Source organism: Trichosurus vulpecula, chromosome 2 (genome assembly GCF_011100635.1).
Source record: "Trichosurus vulpecula isolate mTriVul1 chromosome 2, mTriVul1.pri, whole genome shotgun sequence".
In the NCBI taxonomy this organism is placed as follows: domain Eukaryota; kingdom Metazoa; phylum Chordata; class Mammalia; order Diprotodontia; family Phalangeridae; genus Trichosurus; species Trichosurus vulpecula.
This window is the reverse complement of record NC_050574.1, coordinates 460,180,003-460,199,034: the sequence shown is the minus strand read 5'-3', so window position 1 is coordinate 460,199,034 and position 19,032 is coordinate 460,180,003. Positions and strand designations below refer to the sequence as shown.

Here is a 19,032-nt window from a genome sequence, read left to right as displayed (position 1 = left end):
GCTAAGATAATTCCAAAAAAGGTCATGAAGAGTTGGACATAAGTGAAAATGACAGAACAACAATATTTGGGCTTAAGCAAGGTTATGTGCACAGACTCACAAGCAGGACAATGCTAGAGCTTGTTTTGCATCTACAGGTTTGAGAACCAAGGAAAGAATCACAAGTTGGAACTGATACAGTAATCACTGGAGTAAGCAGATTAATGAATGAAAATCTCTCTTTTAAGTGCTTGCTACTTGCCAAACACTGTGACAAGCACTGGAGACATATACAAAAATGAAACAATCCCTCCCCTCGAGAAGCTTACGGTCTTCAAAAGGAAGACAACTCATAGGTGGGACTGGTGGTGATTTTGAGGAAAAGTTTTAAGGTTGTAAATCTGTAAAGTACATTATAAATGTCGGGAATTATTTGGCCTTTTAACAGAGATCTACCTCCACGTTTGGCCTACTAATGATACTGTTTTGGGAATTCCTCAACAACTCTACACACTGATGAAGGCTCATTCATCCCCATGTTGAAAATCCTCCTTCGGAACCTCTGTCTGTTTCATATACAAGTTCTATGTATGTCCTTTAGGCTCAGCAGGGGCCCGATGAAAGCTGATTCATCCAAGAGACTATGGTTTTGTCATTTGATTCTTTTCCCAAAGCTGCAACTAGGACTTCCACAAATGAGCTTTTGCCCAGGGCCCAGGCACACAGCTTTTTCTTTTTCCTCTCATAATAGTTAAGGTCAATTCCATTGGTCATAATTCTTCTCCACAACTTGACTAGTGTATAAATTAATTCAAGGCGAAGTTATACATGGTAGTTGTATGAGATTCCAGGCCGTCTTGGGGAGGGAGTGGGGAGGGAGGAGAGAAAATCTGGAACTCAAAATTATGTAGAACCATCTGTGGTAAACTAAAAATAAATAAATAAATTTTAAAAAGAAAGAAAAAAAAGAAAAATGCAAAAAAAAATAGTTAAGGTCACCTGTCAGATGTCTTCCATCAGGATAAGTCAGAGTAACTGTATTTTGTTGTGAGGAATTGCAAGTAGAATTGAAATATTTTGAATCCGAGTATTTGCATTGTCCCCAATTTATTCCAGTTCCAATTTTAGTTGTATTTAAACAATCATGATGTTTAAGAGATATTTATCAACTTGGTAGTATTTTATTTTTTCTAATTATATGCAAAGATAGTTTTTGATATTCACTTTTATAGGATTTTGAATTCCAAATTTTTTCTCCTTCTCCCCTCCCCAAGATGGTAAGCAATCTGATATAGGTTATACATGTACAATCATATTAAACATATTTCCACATTAGTCATGTTGTGAAAGAAGGGTCAGAACAAGAGGGGAAAACCATGAGAAAGAAAGAAAAAACGAAAACCCCCAAAAGTGAAAATAATATGCTTCAATCCAAATTCAGACTCCACAGTTCTTTCTCTGGATATAGATAGCATTTTCCATCATGAGTCCAAAAGAGAGATTTTTAATGTACAACTATGGTCCTCCATACCCCCTTCCCCTTCTTTAGCTATCTATACGCACAAGCAAATGTAACCTATGGGGGGAAAGCAGCAGCATTTCTCTAAGTGAAATGACTCAAACTGAACAAATTTTTTGAAGGAGTAAATGAATATCTAGACTCTAAAAAGACTTTTGAGAAAGTTCTACACAAAATAAGACTTCAAAAAATTGGATTATCCTTCTCTGTGGAAGGCTTTGGAAAAATCACTGCTAACTTTATAGCTATCTCAGAGAGTTGAGATGTCTAGACAACTGACCAGTGGATAAAACTAAATTTAATTGCTCTTCAGACACAGTTATGTCAGTGAAAGCATCATTAAATAAAATAGCCTTGTATTTGTTCCACTGGGCCATGTAGGAGAAATCTCACCAATGGGATGGGGATCCCAAGAGAGTCTCAGAGAAGAATAGCGAAGCCAATGGTGCCCGACTCCTCTTGACAGCTATAAAGAAATGTGGAAAGAAATATCCATCCAACATAAAAACAGCTGAGAGATTTTCTATATAAAATAAAAATAGCTGTTATGGGGTGTCACAGCAATTTGACTAGCAGCTGCTGCTGGGGTATAAGACCCAACAAGACCAGCAACAAGAGCTGTCAGCACAGGTTCTTTGATCTGCTTTACTAAGGAAAGCAACTTCAAGGGGTTAACAATCTCACTTTAATCAAACTTACATATATCATTCACTTAGTTCAGGAGGAAAAGCCAGCACCCTGAACTTCAGAACAAATACAAATAAAGATTACAGACATCGACAGACCTTGTCTGATTCAAATCACATTTTATAGTTACCAGGAAAGCACCAACATCTGGGTTTACAAGCTGGGGTGGGGGGTGCGGTTACTATGGTTTGGCCAGAGTCACATGCCACTCTTCCAGTGAGTGAGAGTCCCCAAAGAAAATATCTGAATTTCTTCAAAGCTGGGTGGGGGGGCAGCACTCCAGCGCCTACCTAGAGTCTCCACACTGACATACTTCCAATGTGTGACAGCCCCAAACAAAACATCTGGGTTTCTTCAAAGCCAGGGGGCTCTTAACAATGGCTGCCCAGAGTCTCCACATCAACACTCCTCCAGTAAATGAGAGGCCCAGAGAGAATGCTAACCTTTAAGTTTTTATACCCTGTTCAGGGCCCGTAGGATTCGCACCTAATCAGCAAAAGGGGGTGAGCCTGGGGCTTCACATCTAGTTAGCAAAAGGGTATGGGCCTGGGGCTTTGCACCTAGTAAGGCTTAATCAATGTCATTTGATTACTTAGCATTTTTAAAAGAGAAAACAGTTTAAAAAAAAGTCCCACCTTAATTACCAATACATGGGGAAAAGGGTTTCTGGGACCTTAGGTGAGGCCAGATCACCTCCTAATATGGTCTGATTTTATAGATGGAGGAGATCTGTGAAGTTAGGAGAAAATGGATTTGGGGGAGTTAGATGATGATGGAAATGATCTGGGCGATAGGGAATAAGGTCATCGTATCAGGGAGAGAATGGATGGACACAGGCTGGAGGGATCACTGCTGATGGGGCAGGTTCTTATCTGACTCCCTGTTTGGTATTGAGGTCCCCAACAGTCATTTTGGGAACCCTAATCAAAAATCACCCAGCTGGCAGAGTCAGGGCAGAATCCAATATAGGTACAAGAACCTTTTCAGTATATTGTTAAGTAATTAAACCAATTATAAGCAAAATATAGACAGTGTCTGGAAAACTGTTTCCTGGCTTGGTGGTTAATGATAATGATAAGGTACAGGGTTCCTTTTAGGAGCCAGAGTTCAAGCCAATGGAAGTCTTGTCTGAGAATGTGCTAGCTTCCATCCCACCAAAAAACACTGAGAGCTCTTTTCCCTGTTTTAGGAGATAGAGGGTAGGAATAATTTCAATGATCTCCTATTAAAAGAGATTTAGCTCTGGATCCAAACCCCTCCTGGTGTGCAGAAGTGATTTAGAGGGTTGCTGTTGCTGTGGCAGAGAGGTTTAACTGGCTATCACCCTACCTGAAGCCACACTGACCTCTCAGCTACCCATGAGATGATAAGATTTACTAGCTAAGGCATTACCAGTTTGGTGGCCCCACATCTGTTTTTTTCTGGCTTCAGTGGTCCACTCAAGCCTGACTCTCAAGAACTGTACCCAGATTGAGTTTGGAGGCTTGATAAAGAAATGAAGGTGCGGTGCTACCCCTCATCAGGGAGACTGAGAGGGAGGTGGGTCAAAATAGAGTACAAAAGAACTTTGGGAAAGGAAAGGAGAGGGACAGTCCTGAAGGAAATCATGGATCTGGCCCTTCAATTATGAAAGGCCAAAGGAGGAAATAGATAGGAAGCTACTGGTTACCCAAAACTAGTTTTTAGAGACCCTATAAAAGTGGGGGTGGCCATGGGGGGGAGAAACTAATGCCACCCACCACCCCATACTTGAATCATCTCTGGGACTTTGACCCAGAATTCTCATAATAGGAGTTCTTTCAATTTCAAGAAGCCTTTGTTGCTTTGTAAATGAATCAATAACAATCCCACTTTAATAGTTCCCCCTGTCAGGTGCTGGTCTTGTTTGGTTTTGTTTTTAAATTTTTCAACTTCACTTTTCCTTGTGTGTGATCCCAGTTCATTGTGGCCTTGAATGATCCTTGAAATGACGGACTTCCTGTGTAAACACTCACTGCAATGTCTCTAACAGTGATGGAAGTAGGCTTTACACATTTTCAAGGAGTAACATCTGTTCTTTAAAACTACAGAATTAAGAACACACAAAAGAGAGCAGTGAAACACATGTGTATGACACAAAGTCTAGCATGCAACTGGCAGAGAAATTTCTGAATATGAGGAAACCTAGTCAATACGGACTCCTCCAAGGCTTTTGATTCCAACTAGTAGTAGAAGCACTCAGACGTGAACATTACTGCCATGAGATGAAATCATGTCAAAAGTATTGCTTGGCCCAAGTAATTCAAATGCCACTATACATCTTATGAAAGTACTCAAGCCATTTTCCTTCTATGCAGCACCATAGTGAGAGCTTTTGGAGTAGACATGGCAGCTCTAAAGCCAGGAATTATTGCTAGGTGGTAAAAATCAGGAAATACCTCTCAAGTTTAAAATTGATTTATCTCCCAGAATTGTTTAGACAGTTGGCACCTTGGTCAGACTTAGGATTAGCAGTGGAAACAGGCACAACCAACTTGTATTTCAGTGGGAAAGGCCATCTGGGTAATCATGCATAGTCAGGGTAGAGAGCAGTAGGAGGGGGAAGCAAGATGCCTTGTGTGATTAGCTCTTAGCTTTTCACTCCCCGCCCTGGGAAGGAGTGAAGGGAAAGTTATCGGAGTGAAGGTGGGGGCTGGGAGCACAGGAAGGTAGGTCTAGATAGAGAGATGTAGATGTATATAGATTTTGTTATATAGATAGAGTTATATATGTAGTTTAATATATAGTTATAATTATGTAACTACAACTATATATACAATATGTGTGTATGTGTATATATATACATATATGTGTATATATATATATATATATATATATACACATATATGTATGGAGAGAGACGGAGACACACACACACACACACACACACACACACACACAGCTTCCCATGGAAGTCCCAAGTAACCCCTTTAGTAATTAAGGTAGGCAAACAGTCTTCCCAAGTGATATATAATCCCTTAGCATTTTATTAGATACCACCATGATATGAAGACCTGCTCTGCTTCTCACCTCTTGAACCCTGTTGCCACCATTGGTTGTCAAGTGTACCACTATGGACCCACTTGAGACACCCTCACCAGAACTGTGGTACAGATGTAATGAAGCTAAGCTAAAGAAGACATTTTGGAACTAAAATAAACCAAAAAGGCTGGCAGGAGCTGAAATGGTATCTTCTTTTGGTCATGGCTGAACTCTGATTAGTGGAGGGAGGATCCATCAGCTATGGGAAGAAATACCTCTCACTAAAGCACAAGATCAGAGCCTGACCTTAGTTATAGTGATGACTTCTTGAACTCCAGGGATCCCTAGCTTTGCACAGGCTGCTGCCATCCAGAGATTGGGAGCATGGCTTCTAGAGAATAGAGGAAGATACGGGGAGCTACACTCAACCATCTTGTATCCTTACCAAGTGTTTTGCAAATACCCTTTAATTAATCATGCAACTATTACTTTGGCTCCAAGTTGTCACAGTGGTAGATTACTGACCCTGACCAGAATTCATGTCTTTTCTCGTCATCATAAAAATAGCTTGTTTTCTTTATAATATAGCAGTAAAGGGAGAGCATTTTTTTTCTCCCTTTGGCGAAAGCAAGTTAGCACATTTCAAATTTTGTGAGGTTTGTAGCTAGGTGCATTTTTCAATCTTTTAGGGAGATAGCTAGAATACACCATGGATAGAACACTAACATGGAGTCAGGTAGTCCTGAATTCTAGTCCTCACTCAGATGCTTCCTAGGTCTGCTACCCTTGGCGAGTCACTTAAGCACTGTCTGCCTCAGTTTCCTCATCTGTAAAATGGGGATAATAATAGTACCTACCGAGGGGGGGCAGAGCCAAGATGGCGGCGGGTAAGCAGGGACTAGAGTGAGCTCCGTACTGAGTCCCTCCAAAAACCTATAATAAATGGCTCTGAACCAATTCTAGAACGGCAGAACCCACAGAACAGCAGAGGGAAGCAGGGCTCCAGCCCAGGACAGCCTGGATGGTCTCTGGGTGAGGTCTATTTCACATGGAGCTGGGAGCTGGGAGCTGGGAACGGAGTGGAGCAGAGCCCAGCCTGAGCGACGTGGAACAACCAAACTTGGAGTCGGGTGGATGGGGCCCCTAGCGCCCTGATTATGTGAGCTGCAGCAGTTACCAGACTCCTCGACCCACAAACACCAAAGACTGCGGAGAAGGTTAGTGGGAAAAGCTGCGGGAGTGGAAGGAGTTCGAGGTTCGGCTTCCAGCCCTGGGGTCAGCGGAGGTGGGGCAGCTACAGCTGTTGTTACTTCCAGCTCCAGGCCCACCTGGTGGGAGGAATTAAGTAGCGAATCAGAGCAGGAGTGCACAGCCTGCCGAAGATCTAAGCCCAGTCCGGGTTGGGGGTTGGGGAAGGAGCAGTGGCAGAGCTGGCACCTCCCCCCCCAAACGTGGAACATAGAACTTGTTAGTCTACAAGCAGTCATACCCCACTGAAAAACTCAAGGGTCAAGTTAGTTGGTTGGGAATATGGCCAGACAGCGAAAGCACACCCAGATTCAGTCTCAGACTTTGGATTCTTTCTTTGGTGACAAAGAAGACCAAAACATACAGCCTAAAGAAGACAACAAAGTCATAGAGCCTACAACAAAAGCCTTCAAGAAAAACATGAACTGGACCCAGGCCATAGAAGAACTCAAAAAGGATTTGGAAAAGCAAGTTAGAGAAGTAGAGGAAAAATTGGGAAGAGAAATGAGAAGGATGCGAGAAAACCATGAAAAACAAGTCAATGACTTGCTAAAGGAGACCCAAAAAAATACTGAAAAATACACTGAAGAAAACAACACCTTAAAAAACAGACTAACTCAAATGGCAAAAGAGCTCCAAAAAGCCAATGAGGAGAAGAATGCCTTGAAAGGCAGAATTAGCCAAATGGAAAAGGAGGTCCAAAAGACCACTGAAGAAAATACTACTTTAAAAATTAGATTGGAGCAAGTGGAAGCTAGTGACTTTATGAGAAATCAGGATATTTTAAAACAGAACCAAAGGAATGAAAAAATGGAAAACAATGTGAAATATCTCCTTGGAAAAACCACTGACCTGGAAAATAGATCCAGGAGAGATAATTTAAAAATTTTTGGACTACCTGAAAGCCATGATCAAAAAAAGAGCCTAGATACCATCTTTCAAGAAATTATCAAGGAGAACTGCCCCGATATTCTAGAGCCACAGGGCAAAATAGAAATTGGAAGAATCCATCGATCGCCTCCTCAAATAGATCCCAAAAAGAAATCTCCTAGGAATATTGTTGCCAAATTCCAGAGCTCCCAGATCAAGGAGAAAATACTACAAGCAGCCAGAAAGAAATAATTTGAATATTGTGGAAACCCAATCAGAATAACCCAAGATCTGGCAGCTTCTACATTAAGAGATCGAAGGGCTTGGAATGCGATATTCCGGAGGTCAATGGAGCTAGGATTAAAACCTAGAATCACCTACCCAGCAAAACTGAGTATCATGTTCCAAGGCAAAATATGGATTTTCAATAAAATAGAGGACTTTCAAGCTTTCTCAGTGAAAAGACCAGAACTGAATAGAAAATTTGACTTTCAAACACAAGGATCAAGAGAAGCATGAAAAGGTAATCAAGAAACGGAAATTGCAAGGGACTTACTAAAGTTGAACTGTTTTGTTGACATTCCAACATGGAAAGATGATGTGTATGATTCATGAAACCTCAGTATTAGGGTAGTTGAAGGGAATATGCATATATACATGTTTATGTATATATATAGGTTAATGTGTATGTATGTATCTATGTGTATATGTGTGTATGTATATGCATGTATATATATGTGTTTATATATATATATGTAAAAGAGAGAGAGCAGATACAGGGCTAGTTGAAGATGAAGGGAAGATATCTAAAAGAAATAAAATGAAATTAAGGGATGAGAGAGCAACATACTGAGAGAGGGAGATAGGGAGAGATAGAATGGGGTGGATTATCTCGCATAAAGGTGGCAAGAGGAAGCAGTTCTGTGGGAGGAGGAGAGAGGGCACGTGAGGGGGGAATGAGTGAACCTTGCTCTCATCGGATTTGGCCTGAGGAGGGAATACCATACATACTCAGTTGGGTGTCTTACCCCACAGGAAAGAAGAGGGAGGAAGATAAAAAAATATAAAAGGGGGGGGATGATGGAGGGGAGGGCAGATGGGGGTGGAGGTAATCAAAACAAACACTTTGGAAGGGGGACAGGGTCAAGGGAGAAAATTCAATAAAGCGGAATGGGTTGGGAGGGAGCAAAATGTAGTTAGCCTTTCACAACATGAGTATTGAGGAAGGGTTATACATAATGATACATGTGTGGCCTATGTTGAATTGCTCAACTTCTTAGGGAGGGTGGGTGGGAAGGGAAGAGGGGAGAGAATTTGGAACTCAAAGTTTTAAAATCAGATGTTCAAAAAAAAAGTTTTTGTATGCAACTAAAAAATAAGATACACAGTCCATGGGGCATAGAAATTTATCTTGCCCTACAAGAAAGGAAGGGAAAAGGGGATGAGAGGGGAGGGGGGTGATAGAAGGGAGGGCTGACTGGGGAACAGGGCAACCAGAATATATGCCATCTTGGAGTGGGGGGGAGGATAGAAATGGGGAGAAAATTTGTAATTCAAACTGTTGTGAAAATCAATGCTGAAAACCAAATATGTTAAATAAATAAATTTAAATAAAAAAAAATAATAGTACCTACCTCCCAGGGTTGTTATGAAGAAGATGAGATAATATTAGCAAAGTGCTTTGCAAACCTTGAAGTGCTACACAAATGCAAGCTATTTATTATTGTCATTATTGTAATTAATAATTATTATTATATACTCATTGCTAATTTAAAGCTTGTTTGGTAATTTCTTTTCTGCTAAGTTGATTATACCTAAAATTTTGGGGAAAAGTCTTCACTTTTCTATATTCCTAATATATCTTTCTATCCACATAAATCTGAGTCCCCTATAAAGGTGAAGTAGTAAGCATAGATCATTTTTCATGTGAAAGCTTTTAAAAATGAACGATACAGCATGACTGCATTCCGCATTTATAAATCAATTCAAAAAGAAATCTAGGCTTCTTTGTTTAGAGAATCCACCTGATCTCTATTGATTATCATTATTTTTAAAAACATGCTCTAGAATCTGTCTAGCGTGTTCCTTCTTTTCTTAGATCTAGGGTTTGCTCATTGGTGTTTATATTTTGAGAGTAATTTGAAAAGCAATTTAAGTTAAAATTTGAAAAAAGGCCAACAAAATGAATAAAGTTTATAATGTTATATCCAACATCACAATGGCATATTTTGTTTCACCATTTACTCAAGAAATATTCATCGAGCTCCTATTATTTATATGCCCCTGTGCTAAATTATTCAGGGAAGATACAGCTAATATTTCTAATACCTATTTCTAGTTATGAGAATTATTGAGAATGGTCTTCAAAAAGGTAAAATGATTCAAATAGTAGAGTATAATATTCTTAAGAAAGACATTCTATCAAAAGAACAATCTCTTAAAATATAACTATTTTCTAGACTTTTCTTTTATTATCTGTGGTTCATATTATTTCAAGATGATTAGGATAGTAGATTCAGAGGTATAAGGGAACATCAGAGGTCATCTAGTCCAATCCCCTCATTTTATAGAGCCTAGATTAGTTAAATGACTTGTCTGAGGTTGCACAGGCATAGAACTGGGATTTGAACCTATGTCTTTTGACTCTTTACCCGCTGGTCTTTCCAGGGTATTGGTATAGGATTGCAATTTATCTAACTACACCTGCCTAATTTATTATGAAAAAATTGTATTTGGTTACACTATATAGATACGCCCTATCTCTAAATGTAAATAACCTTTTTGTTTCAGGAGATATTGAATTTTAGTTTTATAGTTTTCAATATCTGGTGTAATATTTAATTTTACTAGTGGAGGCCACCATTAAAAGTAGTTACAAAGAAAATAATGATTCAAACTTCTCCAGAAAATTTTGATGAAAAATTAAAGAAAATTCTACCCATCCAACCTGTCAGCTATCATTTATTAAGTACCTGCTATGCCCATCAGGTACCGTGCTAAATGCTGGGGATACAAAGACAGGCAAAAACTATCCCTGTGTCAAGGAGCTCATAGTCTAATAGAAAAGAAAAGTCATAAACAATTAAGTACAAGAAAGATTTATACAGGATAAATTGGAAACATTCTCAGAGGAAATGTAAAAAAATGAAAGAGGAGTTGAAAAACTCCTTCCCAAAGGTCAGACTTTAGCAAAGAATTGATGAAAGCAAGGGAATCCAGGAGATGAGAAGGAACAGAGTTCCAGGCATTGGGACAATCCATGTGACATTCCCAAAGTCAGGAGATAGTGTATTATGTGGGAGATCATGAAGGAGGCCAGTGTCATTGGGTGCAAGGCTGGCGAGGTGAAAAGTGGCCAGGATATGAACGGCTTTAAAAGCCAAACAGCAGGTTTCATATTTGATACTGGAGGCAATGGGGGACCACTAGAATTAATTGGATGGGGATATGTGTGATGTGGTAGATTTGGGACATTATACAAACACACATACACACACACACACACACACACACACACACACACCAAATAACCAGATTTTAGCAGTTTTTTTCAGTTTTTACATGAATGTTTTATAGAGTATCAGCAAAACCACAGATTTTATGAACATAAAAGAATGCCTTTAAACATCCTCTCATTCCTACTCAACTTCCCATTCCAAATATTATAATTCATATTAGCTAATATAGAATTGAATTAATAATACTTAAAGTTCTTGATGGATCATCAAAGAATGCTTTAGATTTTAATAAAATATTTTTCATTCTATTCTATGAATCTTAAAATAAAAGATTTCTAATTGAAGGACTGGTATGAGATTTTGTGTTGTTAAATCAACTTTAATTTCTATTTCCTTTCAACTTAAATACAAATGAAAATTTTAAAGATTATTGACATCAAGTAACTAAATCTACTTGCAGTTTCTTATTCCATTAAAAATTATATTTTTCATGTATATACATATCTGTGGATAGATAAAATACATGTATAGATACATATATACATATGTATACTTGAGAATTTTCTATACAGATATTTGCTGTAACAAAATTAGAAAAAACAAATCAATCTGCTAAATACTTCTGGAAGAAAGAAATTAAACCAATGTACTCATGGACTTCTGTCCCTTGGGAAGCCACTTGCATCTTGCTGAATAACTTTGAAATGGGAAAAACCAAGGTTTAGATTTCCCACTGTCCCCCTCTTCTCAACAGTGACAAAGACTAAGGCAGAATGTTGGATAATTTGGATAGCAAGAAACAACAAAAGCTTCATGGAACAGCAAATATAATAACAGTCTGGAGCACTTCAGGGTTTGCAAAATGCTTTCCTTACAACACTTCAGTGAAGTAGATTGTCCACAGTTGCTAGATATTGTACAAAATATATCATTGTACCATGGAATCCTATGGTATCATTCTTTGGAAAAACTGAAAGGGCTTTTACATAATATTTTAATTATTTGTTCCCTGCAGTAGATGTCAATAATTTTCAATCAACCTCCTAGTGACTAACATTACTCCAATATTCCAGTGGGTCTGTAATCTCACCCATGTTGGTAGTTCCTCCTATAATACAAATCCTAGATATTCCATACCTATCTATCCTCTACAACTCCTATCTGTGGCGTCTGACAAATTTGCCATGGGGAGTCCGCCCAATTCACTTAAATTCGACAATAATTTATTCAGAGCCTACTATATACAAGGCACTAGGAACTGAAAGATAAAAATATAAACAGTTCCTGCCATCAGGTTAGATTTAACTTTCACAACACTAAAAATGACTTTTTAAAAAGACAGTGTGAACCTGAGCAAGTCACTTAAGCCTGTTTATCTCAATTTCCTCAACTGTAAAATGAGCTGGAGAAGGAAATGTCAAACTACTCTAATATCTCTGCCAAGAAAACACACAAGATTTGAACTAAGGTCTTCCTGACCCCAGGCACAGTGTTCTATCTGCTGTACCACCTGGCTGCCTCGATATACTTTCTAGATATCATTTTTGAGCTGGAAAGAATCTTCTTGGTCATCTTTTCTTAGATTCTTAACTTGGCTTCTGTGACCTTGATTTTTCTTAAAAAGTCCTTTGACTTTAATATGATTTGATATTTTGATAACTGTATTTCAATATAATTGGTTTCCTTTGTAATTATATACATTTTATGGTGTACATTTATGACTGTTATTGTGAGGAGGAGTCCTTAATGTTCAGCAAGCCTTAACCTTCACCACTGGAGGGGTCTAGGGCACATTCATAGACAAAAAGGTTAAGAATGATCGATGAGGAAAGTGAGAGACCCAAAGAAGTGATGAAGTAACTTGCTAACTAGGATAGATAGATAGATAGATAGGAACCGCTAAGCACTAGGAATACAAATACAAATAAACAAGGCAGTTCTTACCCTTAAGAACATTGTATTCTAATGGGAAAACCCCAATGATATTGAAAAAAATTATACATTTTAAATGTTAAAGCAAAAATACAGAGTGACAACCTACAAACATTTAGGAATGGCAAAATAAAAATGGCATTCAAGGCTATCCACAAACTCTACTGTGCTGCATCCCCCATTCATATAGTTTGCAAATACCCTAAAGCAATACCAGCTTTCAAGAAACCAGGATTACCTCTTCACAGGCATCAAAGGTGAAAATTTGATTGAATCTCAACAAGCTTAGAAGCATTTTCTGTCACAAAATATTATAGACCCTGAGTTCAAATCCAGCCCCAGACACTTACTAGCTATGTGACCCTGGGCAAGTCGTTTAACCCTGTTTGCCTCAGTTCCTCATCTGTAAAATGATCTGGAAAAGGAAATGGCAAATCACTCCAGGATCTCTGCCAAGAAAACCCTAAAACTCATGAAGAGTCATACATGACTGAAACAACTAAATAACAGCAAAAGCCTTTAACTATTCTAGTATATAAAATGGTTCTAAGGCAGCGAAATTCTCGTATAATAAGTATATTACTAGAAGCCGCACTCCTCTTATATTTTCCTTTGTTCTCATCCAGGAATAATGGAATGTTATTTCATAATATCCTAAATGATATATCCATTAGGTTGCTTTGAATACATGTAAGATCTGTGATTTCATCACCGTAAGTTATTCCCTTCTACCCCTGCAGTTTGGAATTCCTCACTGACTTAGCAGCTAGTCTTCCAGAGTTACTACGGCCTAAAATTTCATCAGCTTCTCCTTAAAGCGGCAATGAATTTTTCCAACCTTGGCTAGACTAGTCCTTCCCAAACAAGTCTGTCATAACTTGCCCCCATTTCACGAATATCCAAGGCTATAGATAGATAGATAGAGATATACACACATATGTATGTATATAGACACACACACACACACACACACACACACATAAGTAGGTGAGAAAATGTCAGGGTCTCTATATCAAGAGAAAGGAGACTGATTCTAATCCTCTCTTGGTTCACTTAATGGCTCTCTTATCCTCATCAAATCACTTGATTTCACTGCTTGTTCTTTCTTTCAAGTGGATTTGCTCCTGGCCTTTCCCAAGGCAGATGATCTCTTTCCCTCAAGCCCTAAACTTTATGATTTTTCTGTGGTAACATGTCAATTTTTAGAGTTTCCCATACTGAGGAGGTATTAGGGAAATATGATTTTTCTTTACTTAGGTGTGGAAAGAATACAATGTTAAAGAATTATATATACAACAAAACAAAGTAGGCCACAGTAACAGTGCTTTGTTGATATGCTCCGTTTTACAGATGACAACACTAATGCAGAGGTTAAGTGACTTGCCCAGGGTCACACAGCTAGCCTGTATCTGAATCCACATTTGAACTTAACTCCAGGCCCAATGTGCCACCAGTCTGCCTCTATGTAATCCTTTATAAATATGTATATTTATTCCTGTTCTCTGTAGCAAATGTATGCTATCTATAATTTATAACATAAGCAGAGAGGGAAAAGGAAGAGGAGAACTATTTATGTTTTTGCCTGTTTCCTTAACACTAGAATTAGCTTCCCTCTAACTCCTATCAGTAGTTCCCAGTTGACTACCACAGTCCTCTAAAAAAACCCCACAAAACAAACCATATAGTTCCCAAATGACTCACATAGACAAAACAACAATGTAGAAAATATTCTAGTTATAAGAGGAGGAAAGTGGAATGAAGATGATGTGTGAACCCAATGAGTTCAAAGGTCGCATTTCCTTTGTGTTTTATTGTAGAGGGACTGGTAATAGCCATCATTTTATCTCTAATTCTTACAGAGGAGGAGTGTGGCTTCTAGTAATATACTCATTATAAAAAATTTTTTTCTGCATTAGAACCGTTTTACATACTAGAACAGTTAAAGGCTTTTGCTGCTCTTTAGTTGTTTCAGTCATGTATGACTCATGAGTTTTAGGGTTTTCTTGGCAGAGATACTGGAGTGGTTTGCCATTTGCTTCTCCAGCTCATTTTACAGATGAGGAACTGAGGCAAACCCAGTTAAACGACTTGCCCAGGGTCACATAGCTAGTAAGTGTCTGGGGCTAGATTTGAACTCAGGAATATGAGTCTTCCTGATTCTAGGCCTGGCACTATATCCACTGTGCCACCTAGCTGCTTTTACCTGTGTACAAATGATGGCTTTACGTAGGGTCAGTAGAGCATACATTTGAGTTTTGTTTTGTTCCATTAAAAAAAACCAACTTTGGCACTGCTTAAATTGGAAAAGTCTCTTAGTTTAGCTCTGATTTTGGGGCATAGCACCTCACAAACCATTAGACGTTTATCAAAGGTTTACTTTGCTCAAACACAGCAAAAACATGCAACAAACAAACAGTGGCACTTTGCTGGCCTATATCCATCCCCCTTCATTTCCATCTGAAATTCAGTAACTAGAGTGTTCTTAGGCATCAAGGCTGAGAATCCTCAAATCCCAGTGGATAGGAATTCTTTTCACCTAGTCTTAAGAGGAAGATGCAAAGGGGAGCCAAGGTTAATCAGGTCTCAGGGCAGGTGTGCTATCACACTCCCATGCCCCCACCCTCTGTGGCCAGTAAACACCCCACGAGCAATACCACCGAACCTTATTTTTCCCTGTAGTTAGCGTAACTAACTAGTAATATAAACTAACTAGAGAATCTGGAGGTAAAACTACTAACATTGACTTCATGTTCTAAATATATGGGCTACCTAGATAAATTATCCAACAGCTGAGAGCTATTGTTTCCATATGAGTATAAGAGGCAGTGTTCAGGGGGTGCAGGGAAGTAGGTACACTAATGCACTGTTGGTGGAGTTGAGAAATGGTCCAACCATTTTGGAGAACAACTTGGAACTGCACCCAAAGGGCTATAAAGCTGTGCTTACCCTCTGACCCAGAAATACCACAGCTAGGTCCATATCCCAAAGAGATCGAAGGAAAAAAGAAAAGGAACTATATGTTAAAAAGTATTTATAGCATCTCTTTTTGTGGTGGCAAAAAAACGGAAATTGGGGGGATGCCTATGAATTGGGGAATGGCTGAACAAGTTGTGGTATATGACTGTGATGGCATACTATTGTGCTGTAAGAAGTGACAAGGGTGATGGTTTCAGAAAAGAAAACAAAAAACAACAAAATCTGTGGCAAGACCTATATAAACTGATGCAAATGGAAGTGAGAAGAACCAGGATATTGCTGGGCACAGTAACAAAAATGCTGTAAAGATGATCAGCTGTGAAAGACTCGGCTATTCTGGTCAATGAAATGATCCAAGACAATGCTAAAGTTCTCACAATTGAAGAATGCTATCCACAATCAGAGTTCAGAGAAAACTGAGGAAATCAAATTGAAGCACAATTTTCTCACTTTTTGCCTTGTTTGTGATATGACTGACATGGAAATATGTTTTGTGTGGTATAACATCTGACTAACTTTTTTTCTTGCCTACCTAATTCCAGTTTTACAAGTTTTTGATGTTCTTCAGTTGTGTTCAATTCATCTTGACCCCATTGGGGTTTTTCTTGGCAAAGATACCAAAATGGGTTGCTATTTCCTTCTCCAGCTATTTTTCAGATGGAAAAACTGCGGCAAACAGGGTTAAGTGACTTATCCTGGGTCACACAGGTAGTAAGTGTCTGAGGTCAGATTTAAATTTGGGTCTCCCTGATTCGAGGCCGCACACTCTATTCACCATACCACCTAGCTGTCAAGGAGGACTGCGCCTGTGGTGTGAGGGCTTGCTGAGTCCTTTTCAGGGCTGCTATCCACCCTTGATGTCCATCTGTCATTCAGCTCTTATTTGTGGTTCCAAGAAGGCGTAGCATGCATAGGGGCCGTATCCCAGTTCTACCTGGGCAGATGGGCTGAACCAGATTGAGGGTAACCAATGGACCTCAAATCCACCAGTTAGCTGGGCTGGTGTCTACCACTAGCACGGGAAGACTTCCCCTGACAAAACTGGCAGATGAGAACAATTTATTCCAATGTCTATGAAGGTGGCCAAAGCAGGCGCTATGGACAGCTTAGAGTTTGGTCAGTCATCTAAGATGCCAAGGTCATCCACAGTGTGCTGAGTTATCTAGTCATTTTGGCTATTGTCATGCTACTGGACTTTGATAATTTTAGAAGATTTTCAGAAGATGTTCTGCCTCACTTAAGTTCAATTCACACGCAAGTCAAGGCATCACCCCGTGATGTCATTGGTCCTCTTCCCAAATGAGGGATGAAAAGCATGCTTTGCAGGATTTCGCATGTGTAATTTATTTAATTTTGCTCACCTTCTCAGTAGGTGGGGGAGAAGTAGGAGGGAGAGAATATGGAACCCAAAATTTAAAAAGAAGAGAATGTTAAAAATATATATATATATATATATAATAAATTATTTTTTTTTTAAAAAAGAGGCAGTGTTTAATGTCTAGAAAGTCAGCTTAGGAGTGCAGAAGCCCTGTGATCAAGTCCTGACACATGCTGTATGCAACCCTTGGTAGGCCATTTAATCTATCAATTCCCCAGGTAATTCTCTAAGATAAATGCTTTGTGATCAGAACTGTTGCTGACCTGCGTCAGTAGAAGTTGCTACTTTGGGAGTTTCCTATACCAAAGAGAAATAAGACTATTCGCCTCAAAATAGTATAGCATAGTAATTAATAGTACAGCACAGTATAGCATAGTTTAATAAAATATTATACAATATAATACAGTAAAATATACCTGATGAATCTATTATCTTATTAGTATCACAGTCTATCCATGCCTCCCCATCTCTATCAATGGTGTTTTTACAAATCTTCCATAGAGTTTCTACCTAGTCTACTAGGGACTTCCTTTGGTTCTTTCAGTATTTCAAGGATACCAGTATAACACTTGGCCTCACAATCTGTCGTTCTTTATTCTTACTATGTGATTGGTCCCACAAAATTTCCAGTTTTACATCTCCCGTATGGATATATATATACATATACATACACACATACACACACACATATGTGCGTGTGTGTATGTGTGTGTGTGTGTGTGTGTATATATATATATACTACTTTTGTGTATATCTCATCACTGCTCATTCACACTCTGGTTCTTTACATTGCCCCTTTGGGCCAACTATAATTTTGATGCTTTTGGGATTATAGTAGTCCAGAATTCGTAGTCACGATAGCATTGCTAGGAGAACACTGATGTTTAAAAAGCTGGGATTTGACATCAGGAAGTAGCTTGGAGTTATTGAAAGCAATTTTTGCTCCTCATCAGTGACTGTGGAATGGCCATATTCACATTGGTAGTCCTTCAGCATAAAACATGCCATATAAAAAAAAAAAGTGGAAATGGCACTCAACAAAATGAAATTGATTTTTTAAAAAATAACTGGAACTGACAAAATACATACAGAGAAAATCTTTGCTGAAAGTGACACAATTTAAAAATACTCAGGGGATCAGTTTCCAAGATATTACAAAAAAAGAGGGAGATGCTAAAAATGGCACACACAAAAATGGAAAAGATTATACATAGTGACCAAAAAATAAATAATTAATAATCAAAGTCTTGCCATTTTTTTCTTCTTTATGTAGTACCATATGTGAGGTAATGGATAGAAAGCCTATCTCAGATTGAGAAAGACACAGGTTCAAACCTTGCCTTTAAAGAATAGTGTATATGTGACCCTTGGGCAAGTCGAGTAACACCGTAGTACTTCTACCAACTATTTTTGAGTTGTAGAAGAGTTACCAGTCCAGCAGGAAAGAGAATTTCTTATATTAATTAAATAACAAGTTCAGACCCAAAAAGAACCTTATAAATTATAGCAAATCATTGTTCAACTTGTTTATAAGTTAAAATTTATCTAAAATAGTACCTTGAGTCCCATGGGTACTGAATGACTGTTTGTAGAAGCAACGAATGACTAAATTTTGTACAGAACTTCTCAATACATAAAATGTACCCAAAGTCAATTAATTTTAAACAAAAAAATATAAATATAGTAATTTAATCCAAAGGAATGATTAAAATAATGCAATAAATGTCTTTAAGATGTTTATCTAATAAGTAAAATGCATTCTTTTCTATTAAAGAGAAAATTAGAAGACTTGAGCTCTGACTGGAAGGGAGTAAATCATTTACTTGAAGATATAAGGGGGAAGCCAAAAGGAGTAGCATCTGGACCTACTGTTCCTGGTGTCTGTAAGTACAATATAGTGGATTATCTTGTTAGCAAATAAACTAGAAGTATAAAGATTCTACAGGTAAATATAAAAAGGGAAAAATATATCCAGTTTTGACTAA

General features: G+C 38.4%; 1 protein-coding gene across 6 annotated transcripts in view; it reads left to right on the top strand.

Moving 5' to 3' along the window:
* The window catches only part of DMD (dystrophin), a 1,925,924-nt gene that overhangs the window by 1,124,118 nt on the left and 782,774 nt on the right, over nucleotides 1–19,032 (top strand). For all 6 annotated transcript variants that reach the window (XM_036747778.1, XM_036747779.1, XM_036747772.1 and 3 more), the window contains one exon: nucleotides 18,822–18,930. In XM_036747778.1, coding sequence (XP_036603673.1) covers nucleotides 18,822–18,930 — 109 coding nt within the window. The remainder of the gene's footprint in view (nucleotides 1–18,821; nucleotides 18,931–19,032) is intronic.